This window comes from Choloepus didactylus, chromosome 27 (assembly GCF_015220235.1).
Source record: "Choloepus didactylus isolate mChoDid1 chromosome 27, mChoDid1.pri, whole genome shotgun sequence".
Lineage (NCBI taxonomy): Eukaryota > Metazoa > Chordata > Mammalia > Pilosa > Megalonychidae > Choloepus > Choloepus didactylus.
The window spans coordinates 13,252,095-13,266,157 of NC_051333.1; the positions used below are offsets into that span (position 1 = coordinate 13,252,095).

General features: G+C 56.0%; 1 protein-coding gene across 1 annotated transcript; it reads right to left on the reverse strand.

Annotated features, from left to right (window-relative positions):
• Positions 1-4,243: 4,243 nt before the first annotated feature.
• On the reverse strand, positions 4,244-12,774 carry CD177 (CD177 molecule). The gene is made up of 9 exons (XM_037820654.1): positions 12,620-12,774; positions 12,381-12,521; positions 11,958-12,143; positions 10,994-11,122; positions 10,656-10,772; positions 6,401-6,541; positions 5,323-5,508; positions 5,058-5,189; positions 4,244-4,753 (listed from the first exon to the last, which is right to left on the reverse strand). Exons 1-9 carry the CDS (start codon positions 12,669-12,671, stop codon positions 4,518-4,520), a joined length of 1,320 nt encoding a protein of 439 aa, XP_037676582.1. The 5' UTR covers positions 12,672-12,774; the 3' UTR covers positions 4,244-4,517.
• Between the last annotated feature and the right edge of the window lie 1,289 nt (positions 12,775-14,063).

A 14,063-nucleotide genomic window follows, 5' to 3' on the forward strand; every position in this document is an offset into this window, starting at 1 on the left:
GCCCCAGTCACTGCGCTAAGCCACCGAGCAAAAACGTCCTCAGAGCGTGTTGACAGGCTGGGATCCATGGTGAAGCCAAATGACCAGGGCATCCCTAAAAATGACAATGATAGGCAGTCTACTTGACAAGTAGGAGGAAATTTCCTACCTCTGATGGGAAGAAATCTAAATTCGGTCACCATAATGGGATTTGTGTCCTCTTATCCAGTTCCCAGACCAAGCCGGTCCACAGGCTCGGAAGCCCATGAATGAGGGGGAGGCTGGCTCCTTTTGAGAAGGATACAGCAGTGCAGCCAGCGGTGTAGACAGTGACTCTTCCCCCCCACCCCTCACCCCTTCCTCATTGGGCTGTTGTGGGGCCATTTAGGTGGTGGCGGGGGGCTCCGGTCAGTGCTCAGGGAAATGCTCAGAGCTTCCAGGGCTGCTTGGGTGATGGCTCAGGATAGGTGCTGACCCCACCACGAAGCAGGTCCAGGGATAGATGGGCGTCGGGCTCGAGCCTTTGTCCTAGAGGGTCTAGTGGTGCTGGAGATTCTGTTGTTCTTTATGTATAATAGGAATGGGTACATGACAAAATCCCCACATAGGTTCCCTGACTCACGAAGTGAGGGCTATTATGGTAGGGAAGGCCAAAAGGTGCCCAGGACACCATCACCACCCCCACCAAGGTACTAAATCAGAAGCGGTAATGCACACTGGGGGGAGTTTCAGAGATCAGTGCCAACGTCACAGCTTAGAGCCACAGGGGTGTGGACTGCTTCCACATTTCCATTCACCTCACATGGTTGGTCGGTGCAAAAGCAGAAGGGTCTAGAGAATGAATGCAGGTTGTTGCAAAGTGAAGTGGCAATGACAACTGCAGCTGCAGTCCTGGGTATGGTTCCTTACAGACTCTGGATATGCAGCTACTGATCTAACACATGTATTTTTCCATATTTATCAGCAAAGATAAGCTAAAACATTTACGTCCACATTTCTGGAACACCTTTGCTTTGCTGGCTCTTGGCAGGATCGGCTCTCCTGCTTTCTGTTATAATATCATCCTCAGGGAACAGCTGATCTCTTGCGTGCAGAACATTGCACTGGTCCACTCCATGGATGACTTTATGCTAATCAGACCCAGTGAGCAAGAAGTAGCAAGCACTCTTGATGACTTAGAAAATAAGACACATGTGTGCCAGAGGGTAAGACATAGACTGTGCAAACATCCAGTCTCCTATCACATGGGGTAAGAGCTAGGGACCTACAGGTTTGGGGCATGTCCCAACATTCCCTCTAAACTAAAAGACAAGTTGCCGTACCCTGCACTGCCTCCTTCTAAGAATGAGACAGGTCCCTTTGGACTTTGGAAGCAAAAATATAGCCCATGTTGACATGCTACTGAAGCTCATTTGTCACGTCCCCCACAAGACTACCAGTTGTAAGTGAATCCTAGAGCAAGAGAGGGCTCTGCAAAAGGTCCAGGCTGGAAATCCAGCTGCCCTTAACCTTGGGCCTTGTGACCTCACAGACCCAATGTTACTGAAACTTCCAGTGACATAAGAGACAACAGGAGAGCCATAGTGCAGAAACCCAGGGTTTGGGGGCAAATGCATTCCTTCTTTTGCACACAACTATCCTCCATTTGGAATGCAGCTCCTGGCGTGTTACTGGGCCCCCGTGGCATGAGTGCCTGACCACAGAACAGGAAGGGCATTGCAACCCGGGCTGCACATCACAGACTGGTAGCTGTACATCTGAGCTACCAAACCATGGCATTGGGAGTCAACATGGAAATCTTTGCATGGGATCAGGCTCGAGCAGGTCCAGAGGGTGCAGGAGAAAGGCACAGCAAGGGGCTCCCTCTCCCTTTGCTCCTGCTTCCCCTGCCTCACACTTAGGGTCCTCCTTGGGGAAGACAGCTTTAGGTCACATCCATGAGAAGCCATGGTTGGCCAGCTGGTCAAGGACTTGGAAAAAGTAAAAGTATAAATTGAAGACAGGGAGGTCTAGGGAGCGAGATGGGGGTGGTCCTTGGGAAGGGGCACAGACCATGAAGATGTTCATGCCCCACACTGATGCCCAGCAGAACACATGCACTGAGGAGGAGGCTCTTAGTGTTAGTGGACAGTGTCGGCAGCTTCTTTCCCCATCAGTGCTTGCTCACTGCGCGCATGTGCAAAATGGCCCCATGCACGGTTACAACAAATGGACTAAGTCTCCCCAGGGCTGACCTAGCTGTTGACTGTAGTGAGGGCTCAACCCAACAAAGGCAGAGGCAAACACTAGCCCCTGTTACAGTGTCCTTTGACAGCAGGACAGTCCGGCCATTGTCAGAATGGTAGCCCATCATGGAGGGATCTGAGCTTTAGTTCCCACTCCTAGGAACTGTGGGTTTGAATTTGCCTTTCCTAAACTCAATGCTTCTGTCAACACTGCCGTTCAGGGACTTTGAGATGCCTTCTCTGTTGTGGTGGTCTCCCATGCAGAACTGATTCCAACTAGGGGATGCCATTTAAGGCAAGGAAAGTGAGGCAATCAACTCACGCCCATGGGATTCACTTCCCCCCACCCCAGATCCCCATTACACAGAGACAGTTGGCTTTTCAGAATGGTGGGATGGCCCATAGTTGGCTCGTTATGGCACCAGGTGAGGGACCATACCCTGCCATCCAACAGGAAATGCTCTACATTCTAAGCCAATGACCAATCTATCATGCTGCGTCCCGCACAGCCAGAATGCATGTGCCCAGGAAGCAAGGGGAGGAGATGGGAGTGGCTCCTCCTACTATTATACCTAACAACCCACTTACGGAGCTTTGCTGCTTGTCCCTATGACCTCGGATTGGAGTGGGTGAAGAATAATCTCATAGGTCTAATCAACTGGAAGCCAAGACTGCACCCTAGCCATTTTGGGCTCCTCATGCTTTGCAACACCAGGCAAAGAAGGGGTCACTCTGTGGGCCTGGTGACTGAACCTGATAACCAGGGGCAAGTTGGGTTGCTGGGTCAAGAAGGACTATGTCTGGAATACAGGGGATTCATTGGGGGTATTATTTCCTTGGCCAGTGGAAACTGCAGAAACCCAATAAAGAGAAGACCATCAAAGACTCATTGCCTATAAGAATGAAGATTTGGGTCAAACAACAGGTAACAAACACTGTCCAGCCCAGGTATCGGCAGGTGGTGAGGCAAGGTGGAATGGGTGCTGGAAGAAGGCAGCTCTGATTACCACCAGCTCCACACCCATGAGCTTAGCAGCGTTGTTTTATATTCTCCCCTCCCCCCATATCCTACATGAAGAGCTGGGGGGCTAATACGGAAGCAGGGTGACTTCACTGACAAAACCACATGATGCTACAGCAACCGAGTAGCTGATGGCAATTGTGTAGTGAGGACAACCATTTATCTTCCGGAGAAAGGAAGTGGGTGGGTGGAGGTAGAAAGGGAAGAGGTAGACTGTGCCAGACACTTTCCACCTCCTTCCCCAGATCCACTGTCTTCCCCTGCCCCATCCTGTGCTGCCCTGTGAGTGGCAGCCCCATGGGGACCCCATCAATGGGATCTCCTGATTTCTGGCTTCCTGCTGGGTTCATCCCAAGAGGAGAACAAAGGGAGGGGACTAAATGAGATCAGGGGCTTTATTCCCCAGCTCCTTCTATATAGTGTCACTGTGGGCTGGAGGGATTTTTAATCTTGAGGTCTGAGCTCCTGCCAGGCAGACCTTCCTGAGGAGCTGTCTGTCTGTCACCTGTCTCTATATATATATCATGTGTACACACGTGCATACACATGCATACATACATACATATCTCTACATCTGTCTTTAGCTCGCGATTTCACATTTCCAGGTTGCAGTAGGATACTAACAGAGACCCAATGGAGTCAGCCCCGGGAACCGGCATTAGCCCTTGCATTTCCTTACATGATGCACACACTTTTGTCAGTCTTCTCATTCTTAACCTCTCCTCAAGTCGCTCAGGTGGGGTGCACCCCTGCTTGTTCTGGGGCCCCGCCTGCAAGGGTAGAAGCCTCATTGGTTGCAGCGCCCCTCCCCACCCCCACCCCAGCTCATGGTGATGCCCAAACCCCTTTGGCTGCAGCCCCTGAAGGCTCTGCTACCACCCACATTGCAAGGGGGACACGGACCAGAGCAGGGAAGAACAGGGCCTGGGATGGCGAGTCCCTCGCTGGCGCCTTCCCCTCCCCGCATGCCGGAGCTCTGCATGTCCCGCCCTCCCCTTCACATGGAGAACCCCTGGCGTTGGGGCAGAGATGGGGTCTTTATTATCAGAAACATGCGGCCACTCCTGGAATGGCCGCTCTCCCACAGGGCAAGTTCAGCTGTTCTCGGGCCTTCAGGAGCCTCGTAACCAGGTGATAAAGTGTGTGGGTGGTGTGTGGGTGTGTTGGGAGGCGGGATGACTCATGGAAAGGATGTGACTATAATTAGGTGTCCAAATCTGTTATGTCACGAGCTCAGAAGGAAGGTTGGGTTTGGGAGATCAGCAGGGGATAAGCACCACAGGGAAATCGAGTCAACAGGGAGCATAAAGCCCCTGACACCAAAGTGCTAGGGACAGCCCCAGCCCCACCACCCAAGTCAGGCAGGGAGCGAGTGCAACAGCATGTTGGCGAAGACACTTGTCCTCAGGGTTGTCACAGTCAAGGTGCTCAGCCACTGAGAAGACCCCAATATTCTCGGTGCGGTTCAACAAGGTGCTGGAAGATTTGGCCATGCAGCCCTGAACGCCGATTGCAGCGCCTATCCCACCTAGAGGGTGAAGGTCGAGTTAGAGAGGATGCAAAATTTAGCACATCTTTTCAGGTCGTAAGACCCCGGAATCCCAACCCAGGCCCCCTCCTCCCTCAGACCTAGGATCCTGGGCCTCTAGCCCCCTCCCACTTCAAGACCAATGAGGCCCCCTGCTCATACTTCCCTCAGGACCCAGGATTCCTCGCCCCAGCTTTCTCCACCATCAGACCCAGGAATCCAGGCCTCTAGCCCCTTCAACCCTCGGATCCAGGAGTCGGGGCTCCAGCTGCCTTCTCATCAGGAAGTGGCCCTCAGCACTCACCTCCCTCAGCATAGACCGTGCCACTGTAACAGTGAGTTGTACCCTCAGGGCATGTGATGATCTCAGACCTAGAGCAAGGTGATCCCAGCTTCATGCATGTGGGACACTGCAGGACTCCTGGGGCAGGGGCCGCTGGCCAGCAGAAAGAAGGTTGGGGGTACACAGCTCTGCCCCCAGCTCACCCGCCTCAAGCCCTGGCCTCTCTTGGCCCCAGGCCCCCATCTCTCTGTGTCCCTGGTCCCTCCCAGCCTCTGGGATCTCATACCTGAGTGAGAGAGGGCTTTCAGAAGCACACTGCTACTATCAGCGTTGTTGCACCCGTCGGAGAAGCAGATGCGAGTATAGGAGGCGGCCAGCACCCCAGGGCGCCCCGAGTATATGGAGTGAGTCTGGGATTTGTTGGTCTGCGCCTCGATGCAGCCTTTGCTCCCCACTAAGATGGACGCGTCTCCTGAGGAGGCGGGAGAGTGAATGCTGGGCTGGGATGGGGGAGCCCCAGGGGGTCACAGGGGATATGGAGCCAGATGTGGGGATCCCACAGGCTCAGCAGGCAGTGGGGGACTGCAGGTTCCCTGACCGTGACAGGACAGATCATGTCTAAGGTGCAGGCTGGTGCCAGAGCTTGGGTCCTCTCCGTCAGCTCTGCCACCTCCCAGCTGTGCACCCACAAGGGAGTTACACGACATCTGTGTGCTCTGGCTTCTCCTCCGTTTAGAAAAGAGCCTGGACCATAGTGACGGCCATGTGAGCATCCACCTGCCCACCCGGTTATCTGCAGAGCTCGCTCCCTTACCTTGTTCAAGGTCTTGCGTAAATGTCACTTTCCCAGGTGTGCCTCCCTTGAGCACGTGTTTTAAAATCGCAACCTTTACCTCCCTTTCCCTACTCCCCCACCCCCAATTCCCTGCTGGATTTCTCTCTGTAGCTCTTATCTGCATCCCTATATCTTCCTCTTTTTTAAATAATTTTTTTTCCGTTTCCCCAGGGGCACATAAAGCTCTAAGAAGGCAGATTCAGTTGGAGCCACAGTGCCCCCAAACAGTGCTTGGTGCACATCAATACCCAATAAACATTCATCGAATGAAGAACATCATGGGAGTCGCTCGGTGCCAGCACTGCTCTGGGCTCCTCTGCGTAGATCATTGCATCAGAGCAACCCAGCAATGTAGATTTGTTATTGCCATCAACTTGCCCCCATTTTCCAGGAGGGGCATCCGAGGCACAGATGGGGAAGAGTAAGCCCAACCTCCCAGGGCCCGTGGAAGCAGGGAGGGGGTGTGGGCAGGAACTCAGGGGACAGAATCCGGGGCGAGTCATGGGGGACCCACGCCCAGCCCTGGCACCTGTGTCTATCAGCAGCAGCGTCTCCTGACACATCTCCTTGAAGTCACACATCTCCTTCCTGTGTACGGTCCAGTCCACAGCTTCCAGACCCGGGGTGGATTTCACGTCAAATAGGATCCCCCGATAACAGATCGGAAAATCTGGGGAGATTAAGCAGGGTCTATTCACTCCCGGGAGCCAGCCCTGCCTGACACCTGGCCTGTCCCCTGGGGTCCCATTCTTCCCCCACTTTCTGCCTCACCCCCTGCAGGGAGCCTCCTCTCACCACCTCCTGAGGAGGGCAGTTGCACCTTTGGCTGCCTTCCAAGGATACACTCATTTAACTGTGATCAGCAGCCCCGTTTTCAAGATGGGGAAATGGAGGCCGAGAGTTGGTTAAGTAGCTTGCCCAAGGTCCCAGAGCTCAGAGGGAACAGAGCCGGGCTGGGACTCAGACATTCGGCCCCTGGGGGTGGGGATGGGGAAGATGGGTAGTTGACGACTGTCCCCAGCTGCCCTGGCCCCTGCGGCCCTGAGGAATCTGGTTTGAAATCCAGGGGCCCTAGCGCTTCTTTCAAGGCCATCAGTGGCCAACGAGGATGTGTCCCACGATGCACAAATTCCTGGGCCGAGGACTCGGCATCCACAATCCCGTGTCACCCTCAGGACAGCCCCGTGGAGGGAAGCTGCTCGTTTCCCCGTGTCACAGGTGACAAACCTGCAGCTCTTGATCCCCTCCTCCAACCTTGCTCCCCGCTCTCCCCACCCCAGCCTTCCCCGTCTCACTCAGGGCGCCTCCTCTCGCCCTGTTGCTCAAGGCAAAAACGAGCTGTCATTCTGGACAGTGACCCTTCTCTTGCACCCCTTATTGCATCCATCAGGAAATCCTGTTGGCTTGAGTCGAACATTATATCCAGACCCTGCCTCCTTCTTACCCCCCCTGGCTTAAACCCAGTCCAAGACCCCAACGCCTCTCACCTGCCTCCTCCCGGGTCTCCCCTTGTCCACCCCCCGCAGCCACCCTATTCTATTCTCCCCCCATCAGCCACAGGGAGCCTCAGAAAATATAAGCCAGACCATATCCCTCCTCTGCTTAAAATCTTCCAGTGGGTTCCCATTTTACCGCAGGGAAGATTGCCCACGAGGCCCGACACCATCTGGCCTGCCCGTACCGCCCGTCTGCATGGCCTACCCCACTCTCCCTCGCTCCCCAAGCCCCAGCCCCGGAACACAGCAGGCACACGCCCACCTCAGGGTCTTCGCCTGTGCTGCCCCACCCTCTGGAGCCCCCCTTCAGCAGGCCCCTGCGCTGAGGTTGCTCCCCGACAGGCCTCCACTGGCCTCTTCTCTGGAAAACCAGCTCCTCCTCACTCTCGGACCCCGCGCCCTGCCTGGTGCTTCTTCTTAACACTTAGCATCACCTCACAGACGGTCTGGCCTGTATTTGTTTGTTCAGCGTCTGCCTTTCCCAACAGGAGCATAAGCTCCACGAGGATGGAGATTTTTGTTTTGTTTTGTTTGCTTTGTGTGTTTCCTGGAGTGTCCCAGCCTCTACAGCAGTGCCTGGCGGTAGAAGGGGCTCCCGACATCAATATCTGTAGACCACCTGGTGAGCAGACTCAGGGAAGTGGAGACGCTCCAAAGCCGGGACTGGAACCCACATCTCTCGGATTGAGACATGAAGCTCAGAATCGCTGCACTCCCGCTGGCCACGCTGGCCCTGGAGGCCCAGTTCCTGAGGGGACCAACCCAGGCCCTTCACCTTCCAGCCCTCTGGTTCCTCTTCTGTCTCTGCATGAGCCCCTCTTTCACCTGGGGCTCTTCTCTCCTCCGCTGACTCCCTGGCGCCTTGTGGAACCCCAGCCCCTGGCACCTGGTCTTGCTGCTGCTCAGTCCGTATTTGCTCAACTGCTGAGCTCAGCTCGGGAAGGCAAGAGCTTCCTCCACGCTCCAGATCCAACATTGAAAGCTAAGAGAATAGGGACCTAAGTTAGGCATGCGCGTTCTGTGGCATAATAGCTGTGTGATAATAGCTGTGTTGGCGGCTGGTGTGTGTGTGCTGGTGTGGCCTGGTGCGTGCAGTGTGTTACATTTAACTTGCTTCTGCACTGAGGAATGTTGCCTAGTCCCAGTGCTGGGGACCAGACAATTAAAACCAGGATTACTCGCAAGGAAGGACAGATAAAGGCTCAGACTCTGTCCCTCGCTGCTCAACATCCTTCTGTGGCTCCCCACTGCCCTGGGGAAAAAATCCGGCCCCTCAGCCTGACCGATCACCAGGCCACCCACCTACCTACCTCTCTAGTCCCCCCACCAATATCTATTCCCCAGGAGTGCCAGGTCGATTCTGCCTCCTTGGCCTTGTACCCGTGGCTCCTTGTGCTTGACAGAGCTCTCTCTCCACCCCTGTGCCCCCCTTGTCAACCTGAAACTAGTAGTCACCCCCATCTCTGCTACACCCCCTTCTCATGATGAGGCTCCTCTGGAAGCAGCAGTCCTTCTCCCACCGCCAGGCCTTCGCACATGCTGTTCCCTCTGCCTGCTGGTGTCCTTTCCCTTTTCTATGAAAAAACTGCTCAGCTCATCTTGAAGACACGGCTCCCAGGCCGCCTCCTCTTTGAAGCTCTCCTTCAGAGGCTGCCCCTCCTCAGGCCACCAGTCTCTTCCCCCTCTGAGCCCCCTCAGGTCCAGCATAGCCCTCTGCTCGGCCACAGCCCTGACCCCACCCCAGGCCATGACCATCTGTGTCTATGATGTGTCGCCCTCTAAGTCTGAGGGTCTGTTGAGGACTGAATTGTGTCTCCCACAAAAGACATGTTCAGGTCCCGCTTCCTGGTCCCCTGGGTGTGGAGATGTTATTAGTGAAGGTGTGCCCAAACTGAGGGAGGGTGGGCCTTAACTCAAAATGGCTGAGGTCCCTATAAGCAAAGAAATTGGGACAGAGAGAGAGAAGCTGCAGGGAGCACCCAGAAGCTGGAAGTCCACAGAACCCAGAAGAGAAAGGAGAAGACGTTCCCATATGCATTGCCATGTGACGGAAAAGCTGAGGAGCCCCAGACTGCAGGCCAGCCAGAGGCTATTGACCCCAGGAGGAAGTAAGCCTGCTAGCTTCTGAAACCGTGAGCCAGTAAGCTCCTGTTGTTAAGCCAACCCATGACATGGTGTTTGTTTTAGCAGCCAGGAAACTAAAACAGAGCCCCTCTGGGGCAGGGATGGGGGCTGATTCAGCTGGGGTCTCCCTGAGAGAACTTGGAATCTCCCATGAACTCCCTTCCGCAAGCACACCCTGCGCACCTGTCCTGAGCCAGATCTTGTGCTGCCCGAGGCTGGAGACCTTGATGCCAGTGACAGTGACAGCCAGGTTCCATCCTCAAGGGGTTCCCAGTCTAGCCAGACAGGCAGATCCAAAGGCAAAGAGGAATGTTTGCTGAGCTTGCTCAGCTCCCTCCTTTGGAGCGTCCCACTGACATGGGCAGATGGGGAAACTGAGGCTCAGATAGGGAAAGCCTTTCTCCCAGGGAAGCTGGGACACCTATCCAACTCCTGTGGCTTCTCGCCAAGCTCCTGCCGGCCACACAGACCTTCTTCCTGAGACACTCCAGAGTTCAGAGACCAGTTGGGCTGCATTTATGTGGGGGAGCCTCCCAGAATCCCCTTTGGCTGCTGCCTTCCCTGTCACACCCAAGATACCCCAGATTTTCTCTGTTTCCCATGCAGCAAGACTGCTGCCTGCTCCAGGAGCTTGGGTGGGGGGATGGATGAGGGTGTTGGAGAGGCTAGGGTGGGCAACGCAAAGTGGGAGACCCAGGGTTACTGGAGAACGGGGTGGGAGTGGGAGGGGGTGGAGAAATGAAATCGGAAGCCCCGAGTGACTCCAGCGAAATGATCTTTGGCTAAACTCGTCAACACCTGCGGCGGTGGAAACCCTCAGACGCCCCGGCGCTCACTTCTGCTGCACCCGAAGCCGCATCCAGTGCAACCCGCCCTGCCTCTCGGCTCGCCCTACCCGCTCCGCTCCAAGGACGCTTCCCACTTACCCAGACGCTCCCGTCCCACTCGGACGCGACAACAACGGAACTCAGCCCTTCCCGCGTCATTTGAGGGTCCCACCGGGGACGGGCTCCGGTCCTCCCCATCTGTCCCCCGGACGGCGCGCGCTCCCGCCTCCCCCACACCTCCTGCTGCGCCCGCCCCAGGCCGGGGAATCGGCTCATTTTGCACCTGCCTGAGGGCGCAATAAACACTAAATCATTTGTGGCTGCGCGCGGGACTCACCTGTGAGATTGCAGCTCTCGCTCACTTTTAGGGGCCCGATATTCTTGGTCCCATTGAGCAGGTTGCAGCTTGCTTGGGATACGCAGTCCCGGACTCTCTGATTGATGGTGATGCCTTCTGTGGAAAGGGCGAGAGACTGAGAGACAGGGAGGGACGGGGAAGTAGGGACGGCAGGTCACTCCGAATCCACGCGAGACAGCCAGGCTACGACCACCGACCCTCAGAGGCAGCCCCAGCTCCCGGAAGCCAGGCCCCCCTCCCCTGGGACCGTGCCTCAGCTTACCCTCCGTCGCCACTCGGGACCCGCCCCTGCAGGGCCCCGGACGCCCCTGGCGTACCTCCCCAAAACCGGACGACTCCGTTGTAGCAGTGCCCCTTGGGGCAGGGGCGCGTCGGCCCATTGGGACAGTCTCCCGTAGACAAGCAGACCGGGCAGGACGCCCTCCCCGGGGCCGGGGTCGGGATCGCTGCGGAGGCGGCAGAGCGGGAGGCAGGTTGGCTTTGCAACGGGGCCAGGGGCCTTCCCTCCACCCCGCCTTTGCAGGCCCCCCAGATTCCACCACCCCGATCTCATCAAACATGCCCTTCTCTCATTCCGGTGCCCGGTGCCGGGAATTGGGGGTGGGGTGGGGTGTGGTCAGTGAGAGAGCAAGGGAGAGAGGGACTGTGAGATCCGGGGGGAGCACCAGGGGCCCGAGACAAAAGGGCAGGGAGGACAGGGGCCTTCAGCGGCCAGACCTCCCCGCGAGCTCTCCGGCAGGTCAGGAAAGACCGATGCCGGTGGTCACCAAACGGTCCACAGAGGAGCTTTCTTTATGCAGCTTCCAAGTGAGATTTAAAAAGCTCGCCTACCCCCAAAACCGACACGGGACAGGTTGGTGGAAGACAGGAAAGTTACAAGCCAATCTCACTTAGGAAGAGCAAGTGCAAAAAACGGTAATAAAACACAAGGGAACCACCTCCAACAGGACCAAAAAAAGATCAGGTTAAGGCCAGGCCTGTTTAACATCAGAAAATCCATGTGCTTCACTGCCCAGGGGCCTTGGAAGACGCGGGGCTTGGGGGGGGGGGGGTCCTGGGGGATGTGGATGGGGCGGGTGTGAGCTAGTGAGTGAGGAAGAGACAGAGATGGAGGAAGCAAAGCAGTGAGTGAGGTGCAAAGTGCGTGAGTGAGCAAGGCAGTGAGCGGACAGCGAGCGAGCTTGCGAGGGAGGGAGCGAGTGGGAGAGTGATGCTAAATAAACAGTCCCAGGAACCCTGCTCCCCTCCACCCACCCCCTGCCTCCACCCCCATCCCGGCACCTGGAGAGGAGGGCCCCTTCCAAACAGGGCTGGTGGAGTTAAGGTTGTTGCACCAATTCTCTTGGCGGCACACGTGGTTGTAGGTGATGATGGAGAGGTGGGGGCTCACGCTGTGCAGGGTGGTGTGGGCCCTGACGTCCTTAGCCTGAGTGCAGCCCTTGGAGACCACCACGCGGACTTGGACTCCTGGACAGAAGGAGGGAGGCAGGCGGGGGGTGGGGATCTGGGCTCCAAGGGCAGGAGGTGAGAGGCTGGAGAGGAAGTGACTGGGCCCCCTGCCAGGCAGGGGAAGCAGCTCCTGGGACTGGGGGAGGCGACCTCTGGAGTCCCTACAGAGACCTAAGGAGGGGCCGGGCAGGAGAGGATGGGGTCTTTGAACAGAGGGTGATGGAGTCAGAGCTGGGGCCCGTGGGCCCTTCTCACCATTCTGAATGAGCAGCACAGTGTCTCGGCAACCCCAGCTGCTCTGGCAGGTTTCCTGGCTCACGGTCCACTGGAGAGGCAGCTCGTTCACGCCCCCCATGAAGTCCCGCCACCCCCTCTGGCAGATCAGGGCGTGGGCTCCTGGGATGGGGACAGCAAGGCCATCTTAGTAGGGCTCCCCCGTTCCTCCCAAGGAAGATCCCCAAGCCGCGGCCTCCCGGGTCCGAGTCCTCACTCACGGGGCAGGCTGAGGGCGGCCCCCAGTAGGACCAGTAGCCCGGCGGGGAGCATGACCAGGCTCGCTCCTGCTCTTGCTCATAGGGAGCCACGGCCCTTCGGTTTCTCTTCTTACCCAAGGCAGCCAGGAAAGGGGTGGGGAGGGGAGGGACTTGCTAAATGAAATGCTGAGCCCTGCCCTCTGCATCTTCAGTGGCTCCAGGAGCCTAGAAATCTGGAGCCCCCTCCTCCCTCAGACCCAGGGGTTCAGGTCCCCAGCCCCTCCTCCCTCAGACCCAGGAGTCGGGGTCCCCAGCCCCCTCAAACTGAGGCATTCTGGCCCCCGAGGCCCCACAGATCCCTATCCCCAGCCCCTTTCCTTCTGAGCCCTGCTGTGGGGGTCCCCATCCCCACCCCCTTTCAGGGTAGTTTGGGAAGGCAGTTTCCTCTTCTCTCAGGACATCCTGGCCAGTTTGTGGGCTCAGGTGGGGAAATGGCCCAATTGCCTGTGAGGACACTGTGTGGCGGGCATTGTTCTCGCTGTCCCCACCGGCTTCCTACTTCTCTTTTCTTTTTCTTTCTTTCCTGTACCCCTTTCCTTTTTATTCCTCTCTTCATGACCTTCTCTCTCGCTTGCTCTTCTGTCCTCTCCCCTCACGGCTCGGCGCGGGCCCTCGGAGTCCTCCCCTCCCTGCTGCTGGAGTGTGGGTGGAGGGGATTGGGGTTTGCCACGGGGAGCGGGTGGTGGTGGAGACTGAATATCTGTTGAAGAATAGGGTGTTCCTTGATAAAGTCAAGTTTCCTTCCCAGAAAATGAGAGTTAACGACTTTGTGCTAGAAAACAGGCTTTGAGAGACAACTCACCACCACTACAGCAGATTCTGCTTTGTAATGATGATGGCCTATTTCTTGGTGTAAACACTCCTACCTCATCTGATTTTAAGCTACCAACAGTTTAACAACCAGCAAAATTCCTAAATATTTAACAGTTGGCATTCACAAGCCTGGAGGAGCCAGCTCCAGCTGGGAGAAAGACAAGAAAGAATCAAGGGGGTATCTGTTGGTGACTGCAGGCGTTAGACGTGGGTGTATAAGAAAGAAAGGAGAGGGAGAAGAGAGAAGGTGAGAACAAGGATGGAGGAGAAAGAGAAATGAACGTGTAACATGCAATGATTAGCTTATTTACGACATTTATATATTCTATTTTTATTTGTGTTTGCATGTTTAAAATTTTTTAGCACATTGCTTTTCTCTCCTCCTATGTGTGTACAACCTACTTTGCATATAGTAGGTTCTCAATAAATATTTATTAATGGAGTGAATGAGTGAATGAATGGGGAGTGAAAGAAGATGACACAACCAGTACTCACATTTGTGTAGATGGTGCACTAAAGAACTCCATCCCTCCCCAACCATTCCCGTTGTCACTGTGTGAATGGCGCCCCCTGGAGTTGTGTGTGGCCTGAA

Coding starts and splice junctions, on each gene's coding strand:
- CD177 (XM_037820654.1), bottom strand. CDS start 12,671: ATGCTCCCCGCCGGGCTACTGGTCCTACTGGGGGCCGCCCTCAGCCTG. Junction 12,522..12,619: donor GGCCGCCCTCAGCCTGCCCC/GTGAGTGAGGAC, acceptor TCCCCATCCCAG/GAGCCCACGCCCTGATCTGC. Junction 11,123..11,957: donor GAAGGGGCCCTCCTCTCCAG/GTGCCGGGATGG, acceptor CCGCCTCCGCAG/CGATCCCGACCCCGGCCCCG.